At 39.0% G+C, this 20,336-nt stretch overlaps 1 protein-coding gene across 2 annotated transcripts in view; it reads right to left on the reverse strand.

The window, feature by feature from the left end:
• Positions 1-18,928, reverse strand: part of LOC135114663 (sodium- and chloride-dependent glycine transporter 1-like) — a 106,264-nt gene extending 87,336 nt beyond the window's left edge. The window contains exon 1 of one of the 2 annotated variants that reach the window (XR_010275619.1): positions 18,633-18,928. Coding sequence is in view for 1 of the 2 variants with exons in the window: in XM_064030528.1 (XP_063886598.1) it covers positions 18,633-18,764 (132 nt within the window). In the remaining variant the exon portion in view is untranslated. The remainder of the gene's footprint in view (positions 1-18,632) is intronic. The other variant, XM_064030528.1, reaches the window with a different exon arrangement.
• Positions 18,929-20,336: the final 1,408 nt, after the last annotated feature.

Genomic DNA, 20,336 nt, shown 5'->3' on the forward strand with positions numbered 1-20,336 from the left:
ATATTTCTTTCCTTCCCCTCCGTTCATCTCTCCGTCTCTTCCTTTCCTCCTCCATCTCTCCTCTCTTCTTCCTGGGTTGGAGGTTCGCCAGTGCCATTCTTAAACATCTTCAGAATTTTCCTCTTCCTCCTCCTCCTCCTCCTCCTCCTCCTCCTCCTCCTCCTCCTCCGCCTTACATCAGTCTCCCAAGGTCGCATTTCTCCGCCTTTGCCAGTTTTTGATGATAATGACGAAGGCGGTGGTGGTTGTGGTGGTGGTTGTGGTGGTGGTGGTGGTAGTGGTGGTACAGGTATATTAATGATGATGATAGTAGTAGTAGTAGTAGTAGTAGTAGTAGTAGTAGTTTGGTGAGAGAATCGTCATCGTCCTCGTTGTTGTTGTTGTTATTGTTGTTGTTGTTGTTGTTGTTGTTGTTGTTGTTGTTGTTGTTGTTGTTGTTGTTGTTGTTGTTTTCGTCAGCGCTATCAACACATTAGCAACAAATAAGCCGCTTAGTGTTAGTTTTTTGTTTATACGGCGGCTCTGTAGTGACGTCACGCCCTGGGTCAACAGTGATTGGTGGTTCAGCCCCACGTCAACACTCCAGCAGGCCAATAGGGACTCAGGAGGCAATATCACCCTTGAGAGGAAGAAAGAACACCACAAAAATATTCGCTCTCTTTTCATATTTTTTGTCGTTTTCTTTTTTTTTTTTCTTTATTCTTCCTTTTTCTTTTTTTCTCTTATTTTCTTTTCTCCCTTTTTCTTATCTTTTCTCATTTTCTTTTTTTCTTTTCCTATTCATTTTTCTTCTTTTCTTCTCTTATTATCTTCCTTTTCTTTTATTTGCTTCTCTTTTTTTATTCTCCCTTTTCTTCTTTTCTCTTATTATCTTCCTTTTCTCCCTTTCTTATCTTTTATTTTATTTTCTTCCCTTATTTTCTCTTTATTCTTCCTTTTTTTCTTTTCTTATTATCTTCCTTTTCTCCCTTTTCTCTCTTCTTCTGTTTCTCTTTTTCTTCCTTTCTACTCTTCCTATTCTTCCTTTTTCTTCTCTTATCTTTCTTTTCTGCCTTTTTCTTATCTCTCTTCTCCTTTTCCCTTTCTATCTCATTTTTTTCTTCTTTTCTTCTCTTCTTCTCTTCATTTTCTTTCTTTTTTTCTCTTTTCTTATTATCCTCCTTTTTCTTTCTCGTCTTTTTTTCTTCTTTTCTTTCCGTATTCTCTTACTGTCGTTATTTATTCTATTTTTTTTAAGTTCTCTTTCTATTTCTTTTCTTTCTCTTTTTTTTTTCTCTTCCCCATATTCTCTCCTATTTCTTTTCTTCCTCTTCCCTTTACTTTTATTATCCTTGTCTCCCGTTATTCTCATCGCATTCTTCCCTTTATTTATTTTTTTTCCTTCGTTTTCCCTACCAATGTTTTTCTCTCCTTTTTCTCCATTGCTTTGCTTACTCTTCCCCTGTTCTCCTTTTTTCCTCCATTCCTTTTCTTTTCTTTACCTTTCCTACCTATATATTTTTACGTTTACCCCTTTCCTTTATTTCCTCTTCTTCTCTTCTTCTCTCTTCCTCCACTCCTCTTTTTTACGTCTTTCCTACCGTTACTTTTTTTCTCCTTTTCTCATTCCTTTGCTTCCTCTTCCCCCCTGTTCTCCTGTCTTTCTCCTCTTCTCCTCTTATCAATCATTCTTTTCTCCCCACCCCCCTTCGTCCTCTCTTCCCAACCTCTCCTCGACACATCACTTGCAAGGAGAAAAATAATCCAGGCACTGAAGACATGATTGGTGGAAATTACTTGAAAACTCCTCTTAGTAACGTACAGTAAAAATAAATACGTATGAATTATGAAAATATTGCCATGCGCTTGAAAGAAAATGACCTCAAATTACCGCACAAGTAATTACGTAAGATATTTTACCGCGGGGAACTTGATGAAATAGATGAAGCTAGAAAAATGGCAGCCATGCGTGTGATGAAAAGCAGATTAGGTGAAGTGATGGTTATGAGAGAGGAATGCCTGACGTTATCGGTGATTGCGTGGCGCTTGTTGGCACTGGGAGGTGTGTAGAGGAAGAGTGAGTGACTGGGTGAGCGAGTGTATGAGTGATTTAGTAGTTAAGAAAAAAAAAACGGAAATAGAAGAAATTGGAAGATGAAATTGAAGGAAAGGGAAGAGGGTAGGATAAAAGAGGGAGAAACGGAAGAAAACGAGGGAATAAAGAGAAAGGAAAGGAAAAAAAATAGAGAGGGAGAATGAGGGAAGAAGACGACAAGAAAATAGGAAGAAAATGAAGGATAGAGAGGGAGAGTAAGGGAAGAAGATAAGAAAAATGAGAATAAAAGAGAAAGAAGGAATAGGTAGAAACGAAGAAAAGGAGAGAGAGAGAAAAAAAGATAAAGAAGAGGAAGAAGAGGGTATCGCGATCACATGGCTGGCAAATGAAGGCGATGCACAGAAGGTAGTGAGGAGTTGGTAAAGATTTGGATGTGTTCGTGTGTTCGTGTGTTATTCAATTCATCTTGCATTTCATCTGGTTCTATTATATTCATTTATTCTGTATATTTTCTTATTTTCCTCTACTTTCATCTATTTTTTTATTTTATTTTTATTATTGTTTTGCTTAGTTGTGTTTTTTTATTTATTTATTTGTTTTTTCTGATTTTGTCTATGTTTTCATCTAGTTCCATTCCATTCATTCATTCTATATATATTTTTTCTACTTAATTTTATTTTATTTATCTATCTACTATATTTTTTTACTTTATGCTAATCGTAGAATGTTTTAAGGCTCAGTTTGGCTTTTTTATGATTATATTTATTAATCAATCCGTTTATTCATCTACCTATTTATTTATCTATGTTTACTTGCTCAGATTCTAGTCACTCGTTCATTTATTTGTTCTGCTCTCTCACTAAACAGATATCAGATCATTTGTTTGTCAGTTCAGAGTCCTCTTTCACTTATCTTCACGGATCTGTTCATTTATTCAATTAACTATTCATCTATATATTTACTCATTATCTTATGTAAGTAACCGCCTGACCCCATTATAGTGAACTAATATTATCAACTATATAACATCTTTTTTCTTATATCTAGCAGTTTACATTAGACATCCTTTAATCTCACGAACTGTATAGTGATGCAATCTGTTAATATTGTATTCCACGTGGCTACCTGTATGTGGGTTATGGTGTGTTTGTTTGTCTTCATTCTTTTTCTATGACTGTACGTACTTGTTCTGTTGTTGTTGTTGTTGTTGTTGTTGTTGTTGTTGTTGTTGTGATATATGTCGTGTTATGTTGATTTTTATTGTTGTTGCTTTCATTACGACTGTTCTTGATGTCTCGTTGTTGTTTTTGTTGTTGTTGTTGCTGTTGTTGTTGTTGTTGTTGTTGTTATTGTTGTTGTTGTTGTTGTTGTCGTCGTCATAATGACTAAATGTGGATCTTGTTACGTTTATTTTTGTCGTTATTTTTTTTTATTTGTGACTGTACTTATATTGTTGTTGTTGTTGTTGTTGTTGTTGTTGTTGTTGTTGTTGCTGCTGCTGCTGCTGCTGGTGTTGCTGGTGTTGTTGCTGCTGTTTTTCTTTTGCATAATCCGGATCCCGCTACATTCATCTATCACCGTCGCTTCGCTGTACACTCACTCAACAGTCCAGTAACTTCCCACACTCACTTTCACTGTATTTCGCGCTTCCCTCAATCGTGCGTCTTCTGAACTGCTGACAGTCTCACCGAACTTGACAACCGATTGACGCTAAAGAGATCAAATGACTTAACGCTGTGAAACAAACAAAAACAAACAAACAAGAAGTAATTGCGAAAGATTACTCCACTTCAGATCACGACTGTACTTGTTTGTTTACCAACTTGACATATGATAGACTTTAAGATCAGCTGGCTCAACACTGTGGAGAAAAACATAGAAAAGTCATTGAGAAAGGTTACACCACACGCTTTATGTGGTGTGGACTTGTAGCCAGGATGGGAGAGGATGATGCTGTGCAGGTGGCGTGGAGGAGCCAGGTGGAGGGAAAAACTAGGGGAAGACGGAAACTCAGATGGAGAGATGGAGAGATTCAACCTGGAGGACGAGGAGAGACAGGACAAAAGACACTGGCAACAACACACAAGAGCGGCCCACACCATTAAGGAAGCTAAAGAATATGATACCATTTCAAATCAGCACCACTTGTTTGTTTACCAATTTGACATATGATAAACAAAGACAAAGAAATAGAAGAAGACGACTCCACAACAAATCAAGGCTGTACCTGTTTGTTTGAGCACTGCAGGTTGCTCTGTACACACCACGTTCACCACACCACACTTGTAAATAATTAGAGTACGAACTTATTTTGTAAACTTTTTTGCAGATACTGAGCTAATAGTAAATTGTTGAAGGTGACCGTGTGTGTGTGTGTGTGTGTGTGTGTGTGTGTGTGTGTGTGTGTGTGTGTGTGTGTGTGTGTGTGTGTGTTCTTTTTTATTTATTTATCTATTTATTTATGTTTTAGGTCTTTGAAGATTCCGCACGGTGCTTTACCAAACTACCTCGCAGTCTTCTTCGTCCCTTCCGTGGCTTCTTTCCTCTCTCACACCATTTTGCACGGTGCCTTTGATTCATTGCATATCGCACTGAATGTATTAAATAACTCCGTAGGCAGCAGAAAGGGACAAAATTAACAGTATATCTCCCATTACTATGTGTCTGAGTGTTCGTGCAGGTAATTGTCTGAAGTGATGTGAATTCTACCAAAAGACGATAGAAAGTATGAAAGTTAAGTTATCAGAACCTTTAAAAAAAACCCTCTTGGTAGACTGTGTGTGTTGCCAGACGAGACGAGTCAATAACCTTACGTAATACTGAACCATCCATGAATTCTACCAAGGACGATACGAGTGTTAAGAGATCGGATCCTTTAAAAGCTTTTTTGGTAGACTGTACTGTCAGACCATCCAACAACCTTACGTGATATTGAACCATCCATCTTCAGCCATGCTAGTATAGAATTGAGCATGCGCATTACAGAAGTATGGATGAGGGGTGAGCTGTATGGGAAATGATGTATGGTGACAGATCGGATCTCCTATTTCTTCTTCGCTATTAGAGGGGATGGGGGGGGAATGGGCGTTCAGGTGTGTACTGCGTATTTGTACGTGATCCAAGGTTACTTATGTGTGTGTGTGTGTGTGTGTTTGTTTTGTGTAGTGTTGTGTGTTTTGTGTTGTGTGTGTGTGTACGTGTGTGTTTGTGTATGTGTGTTTTGTGTTGTGCCGTGTTGTGTCTTCCTTGGATGCAAACACACACACACACACACTCACACACACGCACACACACGCACACAAACAAACACACAAACAAACAAACAAACAAAACACAAACAATTTTACTCCCTCACCCCAGAAAAGGGAAAAAAAAAAAAAAACTAAACCCACCCACTCGTGCACTCAGCAGTAAATTTTAAGGGAGCACTCCGGCCACCGCAACCCAAACCCCTTGAGTTATGTACCCCCTAAAATACCCGAGGAAATTGCTGCTGCTTCACTCATCCCCATAAATAAGAGTCTCAGGTATTTACATATTTCCTTCGCTCACGGGAGGCGAGTGAGCGAGGTCCAGAATATTGCTATTGTTATTGTTATGGCCGAGTCTTTGGGAATTTGCAGAATGTGTTACTGTATTCCCCGCGTCTCGTTGAGGAGGAGGAGGAGGAGGAAAAGATGGAGGAATAGGAGGAAGACTAAAATAAGAAGTAGAAGTAATATACAAGGAGGAAAAGAAAGACAGAACGAAAGAAAAAAAGGAGGATGAGGAATAAGAGAAAAAGAAGAGAAGTAGGAGGAAGAAGAGAAGATGGAGAAAGACGACGATTAGAAGAAGTAGATATAAGGAATATACAAAGAAAAGAAAGAATGAAAGAAAAGGGAGGAAGAGGAATAAGAGTAAAAAAAGGAGCAGGAGGAGGAAGAGAAGACGGAGGAAGAGGAGGAGGACTAGAAGAAGAAGTAATATAAAAAGAAGAAAAGAAAGACCCATAGAATAAAAGAAAAGGAGGAAGATGAATAAGAGAGAAAAAAAAGGAGGAGGAAGAGGAAGAGAAGGAAGACTGGAAGTGAAAGTAATATAGGAAGACATATAAGATTAAAGAAGAGGAAGAAGATGAATAAGAGAAAAAAAGTACCAGAAGAAGAGAAAATAGAAGATGACGATTTGAAGAAGTAGAATTAATATACAAAGAACAAAAAAGAAAGACAGAACGAAAGAAAATGACGAAGAGGAAGAAGAGAAAAAAATAAAGAGGAAGAAGAGGAAGAGGAGGAAGACTAGAAGAAGTACAAGTAAATAATATATAAAGAAGGAAATGAAAGACAGATAGAGCAAAAGAAAACGACGAAGAGGAATAAAGGAAGAAAGAAAACGAAGACCTGAGGCTTTCACTCACCCGACCCCCCCACGACCTTCACCTTGAATTCTTACGTAAGATAGAAAAATATGAATTATGTATATTACCCTTTATATTTTCTTGGTATGTTATTTTGTTGCCACTCCACTTAACCGAGAGAAACGTAGTATGTTATGTAAATATTATATCGTTATTTTTTCTTTGTTCTCCCATAAGATTTCGTCTCTCACAGTTCATTGTTCACCTTCCTTTCATTATTCAAGGCACACACCAAACATAGAAGCATTACATTATCGTTATTGCTATTTCCGTATCATTATTCTTTGTTTTCCTTTAAGGTTGCCTATTTCACAGCTTTCCTTAACCTTCCTTTCATTCATCAAAGCACACACTAAGAAGAGAAACATCATACTCGTTATATCTATTTCCTCACCATTATTCCTTTGTTTCCTTCACAGTTTTCCCATTAATAACTCTTCGTCACTCTCCTTCCATTCATGAAAGCAAAATAGCAGCATATTATCAACACATTTATTAAGCAACATCTTCACCAAGACACCTCGCCGCACCTCACTGGGCAGAATTCACGGGAGCAACACACACACACGAGCAAAAATAACTCGCATACCCACCTCTTATCCCACAGGTTAAATTTAGTCTCCCTGCCATGTGGCGCCCCCTACTCTTATGTGTACACCGAAGGGAAGAGCAGGAGGACTATATCAGGAGGAGGAAGGAAGGAGGATGATTGCATAAGTTGTGTGAGGAGTAAGGGGGAGGAGGAGAAGGCAAGGAGGGCGATGTAAACACTTTTCTCTCGTAGTGTCTTGAAGGTGAAGGCTAATGAAAATAGAAAACGATATTAATGAAGTGATAAAGAAGCTCCTTGAGGTACGCCGCCGCAGTCTTGCAGGAGTGTCAACCTTTTATTTATTTATTTGTTTATTTTCTATATATTTTATGTATGCATTTATTTATTTATTCATTTACTTATTTATTTATTTATTTGCAACGTTTGTTCCGTGTATTTGTATATATGTTTTGTCTTTTTTTATATTTTATGTTTAATTATAGTAGCTCTCTCTCTCTCTCTCTCTCTCTCTCTCTCTCTCTCTCTCTCTCTCTCTCTCTCTCTCTCTCTCTCTCTCTCTCTCTCTCTCTCTCGTAATATCTTGTCCTTGAGGTAGTTTTACGGCCAGCAACCCTTCATTTGTTGTTGTTGTTGTTGTTGTTGTTGATTTTGGTGGTGGCCATATTTTTGGTAATTTTTGTTCTTGGTCTTGTACTTTTGATATGATTAACATCTAGAGAGAGAGAGAGAGAGAGAGAGAGAGAGAGAGAGAGAGAGAGAGAGAGAGAGAGAGAGAGAGAGAGAGAGAGAGAGAGAGAGAGAGAGAGTGAGACCTGCGTGCCTGGGGGAAATATTTACTGGAGACCATAGGCGGCATGTGGGCGGGTTCGGGAGTGTCTGGGTGATGACGTGTGTGGCGCTGGTGGGGAGGAAGGGAGGGAGAGAGGAAGGGAGGGGAAGGGGAGTGTAGTTTAACATTCATTATAAAGAACATTCCATCACAAGTGTCCATTAGGCGTTATAGATCGTCCATACACACACACACACACACACACACACACCACTGATCCATAGCCCTCCCTACCTACCATTCACTCCCCCATCACTCTGGCATAACTAATGAGGTCCCACATCGCAGTCACACTTCAGTCCTAATCTCCTGGTGTTTATTGCTTTACTGTCTTAACGTCTATTGTGGATCATAAAGGTGCAGATACACTTTATCTAATCCGTTCACTGCTGTATGCAATAATTCACAGCACTAAAAGGAATGTATGAAGTTTTTTATTACCACCTAAAAGAAAAGGGACGAAAAGGAATAGAGTTTGCGATTTCTAGCCAGTATATTGTTTTGAGGTGGCAGCAGAACGAGAAGAAATGCCCCTGAGTGGTTAATGATTAAGGGCAAATGTACCAAGTTGTAGTGAATGGGTTAATTTTTTTTTGTTCGTGGGTTTTTATAATCTTTTTGTATTGACTTCGTGCATTGTGTGTGAATGTGTCAGCACTCACTGGCGACTCATAAATGAAAGAATATGATAAGTTTCCTTAGGAGTTGTCAGGACTCACGTGCAGGACGCTGCTTTCACGAGGGATTGGTTTCGAAATGCTGTTCTCTACTTAGACCTCGTGATTTCCGATGATCCTTTTGACTGGCACCTCCAATGGGCCTTTTTTTCAGACATTTTATTTATTTATTTACTTATTTATTTCATCTTATTTAATTTCATCTAATTTTATTTTATTTTATTTTATTTTTTGCCCTTGACCAAATCTCCTTTTACAGCTGAAAAGTTGTATTCATCTTTTTTCAATTTACAAACATAGATAACTTAGCATAAAGAAAACATTAGGAGTATATTTTAAAAAGCGATAAATGTAGCAATCTTGAAATAACTATCACCATAAAAAACTAAGATTATAAAGTTTATGGAAAAATAGATGAATGTATTGAGAATTATATAACTGGAAGCACAGATAGACAGGACAGGATAGATAAACAGATCAGATCAAAACAGACGGAAAGGCAGGCAGCAGAATACAAATAAGGGGATGATAACAATAATAAACAGATCGATATATAAATGAATAGATAAACAGCCCAGAAAATATAAATGGACAGACATCAAACTCTAAAACAGGTGAGGAATAGATAAACAGATCGATATATAGATTGATAAATAGACAGACTAGAACAGACGAGAAGACAGACAGCAAAACCAGATATATTAACCCTTTAACAATTATTTGGTATATCTTTCCTTAATTACTAATCACTGAGACATCTTTACCTGTTCCTCAGCCACCTCTAATCTTTAAACTGGGTAGAAATTGCAAAATCTACTCTTTTTAATCCCTTTCTCTCTTGTAGATGTTTATAAAGGTTTCTTGCATTACCTCTTGCGGTGTTAATCCTTTCCTGTCGCAGTGAAAGGGTTAAAGAATGATAAGTAGTGTGAAGAATAAATAATAAATACCCATCACTCCTCAAACACTATAATCATGAAGCCAGAATATCCAGCGGGGGGGGGAATTTATATGTATAAAAGATAAACGTGAAAATACTGTGTGACGAGAAGGAAGGGAGGAAGAAAAGATTAATGCCATGCCGTAAATCATTATCTCTCTCTCTCTCTCTCTCTCTCTCTCTCTCTCTCTCTCTCTCTCTCTCTCTCTCTCTCTCTCTCTCTCTCTCTCTCTCTCTCTCTCTCTCTCTCTCTCTCTCTAACTCCCAGTACATTCATTCTTCCCTTTCCTTTTTCAAACTTTTCTTTCTGTTTTTACCGTGACAACCAGGAAAACCCATCACATTCCGTTCTTTCCTTCTCCTTATTCTCTCCTTTTACCTTCTATTTTTACCATTACACCCAAGAAATTCTCTCACATACACTTTTCCTTTTATGTCAATTTTCCTTCTATTATTTTATACCATTACGTTCAAGAAAATCCATTACTTCCAATTTTCCTTTCCTTATCCTCCCTTATTCTTACACTAATTATTTCCTTCCCGTTACTCTCCCTTTTATATATTATTCACATCCACATCCACGCAGTTTCTTACGCCAGGGCCTTACTCTATATGGACAGCGCCATCTGTCTTCCGCTCAGAACACCAGTGGCGCTCGGGTCTGATTGATGCAAAGTCCTGTTTATGACCCCCCCTGTGTGATGAACGGCAAGCTTGATGGGGAGTGGTGGGCCTGGGAATGTAGTTTGGGGTCTCTCTAATTGGATTGGATCGTGTATGTGATTGGGGGATTGTGAGAAGGATGTGTGTGATTGTGTGTGTGTATGTGTGTATGTGTGTATGTGTGTGAGACAGTAAGATTTTGATGCGTTTCAGATTATTGTTATTATTTTTATTATTATTATTATTATTTTATTCAGTGATTTTTTTAATTGACTTTTTGTGGTGGATGTACGATAATAGTTTACAATTTTACGTAAGTGATCTTTTATCTACTCGTATCTATCTATCAGTATATCTATTTATGTCTGTCAGTCAATCTATTTATCTATATTTATTTATCTTTCTATCTATCTATCTATCTATCTATCTATCTATCTATCTATCTATCTTTCTATCCACCTGTCTATCGGTCTATCTATCTCTCTGTATATGTACCCACCTACCTCTCTACCTGTGTACGTGTGTGTGTGCATGTGTGACCAAGCCTTAGAGCCACCTGTTCTTCCTCACCTTGCGCTTCCCTCCCCCTACCTCGGCCGGCCATACCTGCAGCATTGATTATTCTATCTCGGGGTGTAATTAGAGGGGGCGATTAGTGCGCGGCGGTCTGATGCATGAAGCCATTACCGATAATTGAGTTGGGATGTCTCCACCTCAGACACCCGCCTTTAATTGCCGCCTCGTGAATGGAAGGAGACAGAAGATGATGACGATGATGATGATAATGATGATGATGATGAAGAGGATGGAAGAAAGGAGAAGAGGATTGAATAAAGAAGAAGAGGAAGAGGAGGATAGGAAGAGAGGATAGAAAAAAGAGAAAAGAAGAGGACAGAAGAAAGAAGAGATAGAAGAAGGAAGAAGAAGAGGATATAAGAAAGAAGAGTAGGAGGAGGATTGAGGAAAGAAGAGAATAGAAGAAAGAAGAAGAATGATAGAAGAAAGAAGAAGAGATATAATGAAAGAAGAAGAATAAGAGCATAGAAGAAAAGAAGACAGAAGAAAGAAGGATAAGAGGATAGAAGAAAGAAGAGGAAGATAAAAGAAAGCAGAAGAGGAGCATTGGAGAAAGAAGAAGAAGAGGATAGGAGAAAGAAGAAAAGGAAGAAGAGTAAGAAGAAAAGAAAGACGAGGAGCATAGATGAAGACACGAATATGAATTAGAGAAAAGACGGAACGTAGAAATTAATATTGTGAAGTAAATGTTGAAGAAGAAGAAGAAGAAGAAGAAGAAGAAGAAGAAGAAGAAGTTAGGTAAAGACACAAGTATGAATCACAGAAAAATGAATCCAGAAATTAATCTTGTTAAATAAATGATAAGAAAAATAAAAAAAATAAAAAATATGAAGAGGAGAATGAGAAGAAGGAGAAAGAAGAGGAGGAGGAGGAGGAATTAGGTAAAGATGAAACGCCTAAATTAAAGTTGTGACGTACAGTACATGGCAAGGAAAGAATAATAGGAATAATTCAGACTCCAACCCGAAGTGATAAAGAAGCACGATGATAACGACCCAATTACACTCGTTAGCCATTTAGCTTGTGTAACTACAATTGCGTCTAAATGGATAACGACCTTGTTTCATTGCTCTACATTAACTGGCCGATATATTTAGTGTTGACCTTAACGTTAACCTTCCTTTTGCCTTGCCTCTCGTAACCTGACCTAATGGCTGTGACCTTTTGACCTACATGTGAGAGAGAGAGAGAGAGAGAGAGAGAGAGAGAGAGAGAGAGAGAGAGAGAGAGAGAGAGAGAGAGAGAGAGAGAGAGAGAGAGAGAGATTGGTTTAAGGGTCAATGAACAGTAGTATAAAATAAAGATATTATTAAAGAAGGAGAGTTGTTAAAGTTTGTTTTTATTTTCTGTGGTTTGGTGACGTCAGTCTTGATGATGACCACATATCACACACACACACACACACACACACACACACACACAATCACACACGTGCGCATCTAATGACTTCTTTCCTCCTCCTCCTCCTCCTCCTCCTCCTCCTTCTCATCTCACCATTAACCTTTTTCATCATTTATTCGTTTACTTATCATTTATTCAGCATTCTTCTTTCAGAGTATTGGCTCAAATACAAAAAAAAAAAAATGCTGCCACACCTTTCACGACCGAGGGGTCATCCACACAGGTAAGGGGCCGTGCAGGTGTGTTTTTACCCTCTATGTAATCGTAGAAAAACAAGAGTGATTGACTAGTGTTTTTTTTTTTTTTTTTTTTGTGTGTGTGTGTGTGTGTGTGTGTGTGTGTGTGTGTGTGTGTGTGTGTGTGTGTGTGTGTGTGTGTGTGTGTGTGTGTGTGTGTGTGTGTGTGTGTGAGGGGGGGGGGCAGTAATGGCCAAATAATCCTTTGATGTGTTTTTCATGGCTGTCATTATTATTATTATTATTATTATTATTATTATTATTATTATTATTATTATTATTATTATTATTATTATTATTATTATTACTACTACTACTACTACTACTACTACTACTACTACTACTACTACTACTACTACTACTACTACTACTACTACTACTACTACTACTACTACTACTACTACTACTTTTACCGTGTTAGAAATCCCTCGGGCATGTTTCCTTTTAGCCAGGTGTCACCGCGGAGGACATTTCCATCCTGACGTGAGCAGGCAAACATGACCGCAAGGCAGAAAATGAGTCGCGGAAACTGAGATTAGATACCAAGACAATTTTTACACGCACTCGCAAACACGGAAAATTAATGAAAGAATGGAGTCTATTTTTGTCATTTCATCTTCCTGTTTTCTCTTTTTACTATCTTTCATTTTTTTACACCCACACGAGATTACTAAAAAAAAAAAAAAAAAAAATAACGAGAAATCTTAGAATCATCATCGGCAGTTTATTCCACCAAAATTATTCCTTCCCATCTTTCATTTCTTCATCTTTTTTTCGTGGTTTCTGTGATTTTCTTTCTCGCAATGTCTATACCCACACGAGATTACTAAAAGATAATAACAAGTCTCAAAATACATCACCGGCAGTTTACGCCACCAAAATAACCCCTTCCCTTCACTCATTTCAGCAGCTTTTAACACCCACACCACTGAAATAAAAATCATAAAGATACTCGTAGAGGAATCCATGTTTGGGAATTAATTCTTTAAGTCTCTCTTCCCATTTTCTTTCCCCACAGCTTTAAGACCCACACGAAGCCACACAAGAAGTCACGAAGACTGGGAGATCCATCTTCAGGACTTGATTGTTTGGTTTCTCTTCTCGTTTTCTTCCCTACAACTTTCAGACCCACACGAAACCACTCCAACAACCATGTAAATCAAGGAATCTATATTTAGGAGTCCATTATCCTCTTCCTTCCTCTTCCTCTCCTGCCTGCCTCTCACCGGCCCACCTGTCAAGGACGCGAGGCAGTAAGGGTCAGAGGGAGAGGGAGAGGGAGAGGGAGAGGAACCTTGGTTGTTGCTCCTGTGAAAAATTCAATAATTAAAGGGCGATGCACTGACCTAACCCGGGGCGGTGTACGAGCTTCACCTTAGTGCTTCACGCCGAAGGTCACACGAGGATTGTAAGCTCTTGTTGGAAGCTCTTGTTTGAAGCTGTTGTTTGAAGCACGCGTTTAAATCCCTTTTTATTTACCTTATATTTGAAGGTTATGTTTAAAAATCGTGTTTGGAGTTTATGTTTCAACCTCGTGTGTGTGTGTGTGTGTGTGTGTGTGTGTGTGTGTGTGTGTGTGTGTGTGTGTGTGTGTGTGTGTGTGTGTGTGTGTGTGTGTGTGTGTGTGTGTGTGTGTGTGTGTGTGTGTGTGTGTGTGTGTGTGTGTGTGATGTGTGTGTGTGTGCTTGTAAAGGGGAACGTCAGGTCAGCTGCGGAAGGGAATAAGGGCTGATTTATTGATCGCTTTAATGAACTGCAAGAAGTGGGTCATGTAGCGGCCGGAAGGAGATGGAGGAAAACAAGTGTAGCGCGTGATGCCGAACTAACAGATTGCTGGCTATATATTTCACACCTGCTGTAATCACCTTGCCTGAAACACCGAGTCACCCTTTCACATCTTTGCATCTCTACCGAAAAAAAATAAATAAATAAAAAAGAGTTTACTTCCAACACAGGTCCACCTTTATCACCTGCATTGCTCACCTGGCCAATAGTAATAAGTTATGATCTGAAATCTTTCCTCTGCATCGTTCCAGGATTTTTTTTTCTTCCAACGACGAGAAACTATCAGGAGTAAAGAGGAACCAGCGGCATTTCTATTCTTTCTTGTCTAGCTTTGTATCTGCGTCAAGTCAAGGAAGAGCGGGTTGGGGATGGTAAAGGAAGGCGGAACAGAAAGGAGACTAAATGGAGAGGGGAAATAAGGAGATAGAAGTGACAGTTTATGAATAATGAATGAAGACAAGGCAGAGAATTTCAAAATTATAATAACATGATAAAAAGAAAACAAAACTAAACATTTCAAGATCAGAATAGCAACTTAAGGGTAAAAGAATATAAAACAGAGGATTTCAAGATTATAATACTAAGACAGACGCAGAATTTCAAGATTACAATAACAAGGAAGACGGAGAATTTCAAGATTACAATAAGGCAGACGGAGAATTTCAAGATTACAATAACAAGGCAGACGGAGAATTTCAAGATTATAATACCAAGCCAGGCAGACGAAGAGTTTCAAGATTATAATAACAAAGCCGATAGATTCTCAAGATTATAATAAGACAGACAGAATTTCAAGATCATAGTAACACGTTGAGGACAGTAAAAGAAAACAAGGCAGATAGAATTTCAAGATCTTAACAGCTTTGGGGTAAAAGAAGACAAGATACAAAATTAGGTCTATAGATAAGAAGTCTGAGATAAAATGCAATAGCTAACAGAGATGAGTAGAGAAGGTTTTTAAATTATTGGCCTGCAGTGGAATCATAGAGACTACCTTATATGTATTTGTCTCAGGAGAGCGAGTGTCTAATTACCAAGAACTCACCTGTACTCGTGCTTCTATCCTTACCTGCCTGAAACTATGAGTCACCGTCTGCCTATTCTGAATTCCTTGTATGTATGATTCATTGCTTGGCGGGTTTTGATTCTTTTAGGTGAGTCATTAGTCTACACACCTGCTGCACGCCCACTCCTCTTTCCCTCTTCCTCTCATCCTTCTTCTCCTCTCACTGCCTCTCTTCCCCTCGTTATCATTCATGTAATTAGTAAATAAACGTTTTGTATTTTTATCTGCACAGGAAATTCTCTCTCTCTCTCTCTCTCTCTCTCTCTCTCTCTCTCTCTCTCTCTCTCTCTCTCTCTCTCTCTCTCTCTCTGCAGTGGGTCAGTCGTCCAATGTTTCCACTCTCACATCTTTTTTGAGGATGTTTTGGAGAGCAACACGTGGAGCATCTCCTCTCAGTGACCTACTTGCCTTAATTCGACAAGACAACACTCTTTTCATTCGCTTTACGCGCCCCCCAACACACACACACGCACACACGCATACACACACACGGGGTATACGTAAGAGGTGCGCTCCAAACGGTAACCAACTTCTGCTTCTCTCTCACCAAGGAATATACGCTGCCATCTGTTGAGAGAAAACGAAACACGCGAGGAGTACCCGACGTCTCTCTTAATTTCTATCATTTACTCCTTTAACTTTACTCGCCCGGCCTTTATATTTGCTGAAATGAAGGAGGGAGAGTGTGTGTTAATAGGTGTAGTGGAAGATAAGCCAAAAAGTGAGCCAGGCGTTACTAAATCGTAAGAAAATAAGGAAGATTTTGAGAATTTTTAAGCCGATATTGTTATTTTTTGCTGGTTCGTGTAAAAGAAATAGTCGAAGTTTTCAAAAGAAGAAAAATTATCCTGTCGTGTTTGCGCTCTCTCTCTCTCTCTCTCTCTCTCTCTCTCTCTCTCTCTCATTTTCTCCACCCATGCAAAATTATGACGAGAAAGAAAACGGTGTACAGCTGATCACGTGATGGTTTTTCTTACTCGTAAACTGCAAGAAAAGAAACAGCAGCATGTAAAAGGAAGAAAAAAGAATGAAAAATATTGATGGTTCGTGATGGAGGAGGATTTACGTCAAAACTTAATTACATTAGCGCCTCGTTACGGAGACTCATTAATATTTTTTCCCTCCTGCTGCATGATTTAGATTACTCTCTCTCTCTCTCTCTCTCTCTCTCTCTCTCTCTCTCTCTCTCTCTCTCTCTCTCTCTCTCTCTCTCTCTCTCTCTCTCAAGAAAACATCCCTACTTCCATTTAATCTAATAAGAGAGACAGACAGACAGACAGACAGACAGACAGACAGACAGACAGAGAGAGAGAGAGAGAGAGAGAGAGAGAGAGAGAGAGAGAGAGAGAGAGAGAGAGAGAGAGAGAGAGAGAGAGAGAACTATATGTTATAAAGAAAATGTAACGTTTTAAACAAATTAGAAACAAAGTCGTAAAAAAAATAGTGTGTGTTTATTTACTACTACTACTACTACTACTACTACTACTACTCACTATCTATCTATCAGCAATGCAGCCTCGTAGACAGAGTTGTTTGTTTAGTAGTGTTAGTCAGTGGTGGAGTATTGTATTAATACACTATTCTTTTTACTGTGTTTAGTTTACCTTCAACCTTAACTTCTCTCTAAGAACCTTTCAGTTGCTAAGTTTTGTTAGGAGACAGTCAGCACATCAGAGGGCTTGAGAATGAGACAAGACGCTAAACGTAGTAAAAGTGAGAGGCAGAGTTTACTGTTGGCCACGGGTGTAGTCAGTATATCCCAAGGTGCTTCCCGTACAGGCTACTTCAACCAAAAAGTCACCATATTTTAGTACTCTCTCCCGCCCCCGCCAGCATCTTAAGCCACAGTACTGCCCTGCCAACACATTCCCCCGCTACTCTGATGTTTGACTTGGCTACTCACACACTCGTGCTGTTTACGTTGAGCAGAAAGACCTAAAGGTGTTGTAGCCTTCATGCATCGGGCAACTCACGCCAGAATAAAAAGTCCAAGGGAGGATGTGTGTATGGCTGAGGTTTGGCTGAGGTCTGCTCCTCCACCACTAAAATTATATAAAGACTGCTGTGTACTTTTATATTTTGACTCTTGTTTTGATTTTACTTTATTGATGTTACGTTGTTTTGTTTTATTCTCTCTCTCTCTCTCTCTCTCTCTCTCTCTCTCTCTCTCTCTCTCTCTCTCTCTCTCTCTCTCTCTCTGTTTTAAGACGTGGTGTTTTATTTCTCTTGGCTTTCACTTCATTCATCAGCTTTTTCAATTCTCATTTTTCTGCACTTTTCTCTCACATTCCTGTAGTCTGAATTGCTAGTGTATATTTTTCTTTACTCGTGTAAGTCACACTCTTCATCCTTGAGTTTAGAAATACGTGGAAAATGGGTCTGGAATATCGGGCAGCATAACCGTTGAAATGCCGGCTTCGTTTTCTTTGTGATACGGTTTATAACAGACTAGTAGCGTGAAGGAACTAAATTAAATTGAAGTGAGGCCACCTGATGACATAGTTAACGTTATGTCAAACTTATCTACCCTTACCCATTGACTGTAGACTGTTCAAGAGCTTACCAGTGTGAGAAACTAAGTAAACAGTGAAAAGAGATTATTAACTCTTGCCTTAGTACGTTAGACAAACTGAGAATGAAACTAAGGAAAGGAACTTGTGCAGAACCTCGTTGGAGGAGAGAGAGGAAAGACATGTAAGAAACACCCTCATAATACCACTACACGTGAAAAATAGTAGTGACAAGGAAGAAAAGTAACATTGTGGCTGATTATGAGACTGAAAAACCTTAGCTGCAAGAAAAGTGATGTAGGAGTAGGTAGCGGAGGAGCAAGAGAAACAAGATCGCCACGGATTAAGAGTCTAAAGAACGTTGCCTACGAAACAGATAATGATGACACGAATAACCTTTAGCTGCCTTGTCTGTAAGTGATGCAACATAGAGGAAATCTGTGGAGTTAGCGTGACATGTTTTCAACCCTTGACCACAAAGGAACACAAATGAAGAACAAAATGCTATAGTCACGTTGGCTCTTCACAAGGCTGTTCGGAGTAAGGACACGACATTTTATTTACACCTGCATTCCCGAGTTGGTGAAATATGATGAACAGAAATTTAAGAAGAGCGACGCGGAGACATAATGGAAACACAGCTGAGACGGGAAAGGAAACGGCTCTGGGTCACAGGAGACTCGAAGAAGGGGGGGCGGGGGACGGGGGATAATACAGGAAAAGGATGGGGGAGTGCATGATAAGCTTTCGGCATCCCCACAGCCGTCAGTCATAACTTCCATGGGCGTGTATTGCGACACTGGCGGCAGGTGTATTGCTGCCTGTGTAGCTCATTTAATTAGTGTATGATTTTCCTAAAGTACCTCAGATAATTTACACCATCAACAGCTTTGAAGGATGAAGTCGCACGTAAACACATTTTCGTACACATACATAAACAAGTAAACAACTAACTCACTTACTTGACCATCAGAAGGAAGATCATCCACAAATTTAGTTGTTTCCTGGGGTGGTGGTGGCTCGCTGCGATGGGTTGGGAGGGGTGGGGAGGTGCGGTGGTCGGGACGGGACAGAGAGGTGTGTGTCGGGGACATCGCGGAGAGACTGTGTGAGTCCGAGAGGAGCTCCGTCACGTTACAGCCACCGTCAACACCACACTAGCCTAACCCAGCCACACTGCCACTGCGCCCCCACCTCCGCTAAACTGGCCCATAAATTCTATTCTAAATCAAACAGCGGCCCTGAAGCGGCAGTTCTTTATAGCGCGTGATCTCTGCTACAGTGTCCATGCGATACGCTTTCCACGTGCTTCGATTAATGTCACTCTGCCACCACTGCACACACAGGCAGGCGAGGCTCAGGAAAATTTACCACTGGGATTTCAAGGATGTTTAAAAAATTAAATCAATGTTCTCGATCTTCAGAGGATTATATCAATGTTGTATCAGTGTGTGTGTGCGTGTGTTTGTGTGTGTGTGTGTGTGTGTGTGTGTGTGTGTGTGTGTGTGTGTGTGTGTGTGTGTGTGTGTGTGTGTGTGTGTGTGTGTGTGTGTGTGTGTTCCTTTATTTGTTTTCATCTTTGTTTACTTTATGCTATGTATATGTTTTATTTGTTCTTCATTTTGATTTGTTAACTCTGGATGTAAAGCAAATAGTGAGGTGATAAGATACAAATTCTGCTCCACCAATACTTTCGCTCAGGTGTGTTGCTGCTCTTCCAGTTAGACTTAAGTTGCACGATTTCACATATAAAGAACTAAATAATGATAGTAGTAGTAGTAGTAGTAGTAGTAGTAGTAGTAATAACAACAACAACGACAACTTAGATGGTGAAACTTTAATCTGATTTCTCATCACCTATTTTTAAACGCCACAGAGATTATCAGTTGGATTTTAATCGGTTTTCCTTCCCAGTGATAATCTTCAATATGTTAGAGTATTACAAGAATCATAAAAAACACTCTTCAAAAGTCCAATAAATTCTTCTTAAGTATGTGAAAAGTCTTCGAGATAGAACGACGGAACGTTTAAAAATACAATTCTTCTCTTCAGCAAGGAGTGCGTGAAGTGTTATTGACAATATTTATAACGTATTACATTGGCTACAAATGTTTACGAGCACAAGAAATTGTTAAAATATTCCCTTCAGTTCCAGTATGTGTGTCAAAATAGGTACACATATGAAAGAGAAAATAAAGCATGTGTCTTTTATAATTATTATGGAATATAAACGTTTCAACGTAAACAATCTCTCTCTCTCTCTCTCTCTCTCTCTCTCTCTCTCTCTCTCTCTCTCTCTCAGGTTGCTATAAATCAGTTACAAAGTACCACAAGATAGTATAAAAATTACAAAGTACCACAGGATAGTATAAAAAAAAGTCTTTCTGTACCGATTCATGAGTGGCAGCCAAGTGCGTGGTGTTCACTTATAAACACTCCTGCGTGAAGGGCACTGGGCAAGACACCTCTCCTTAGTAAACAAGAAAACCGTGGCACTGTTTGCCGTGAGGTGAGGAAGTTTTTCTTGGTAACTTGAAATAGCCAACTAACTTTTGTTTTCGTGCGCTGGAAATAAGACTTTTAATATGTGTACTTCATGGCCATGGCATCACTTTATTGACTTTCCGAATATCATCTCTTTATATATATATATATATATATATATA

Source organism: Scylla paramamosain, chromosome 28, assembly GCF_035594125.1.
Source record: "Scylla paramamosain isolate STU-SP2022 chromosome 28, ASM3559412v1, whole genome shotgun sequence".
Taxonomy (NCBI): domain Eukaryota; kingdom Metazoa; phylum Arthropoda; class Malacostraca; order Decapoda; family Portunidae; genus Scylla; species Scylla paramamosain.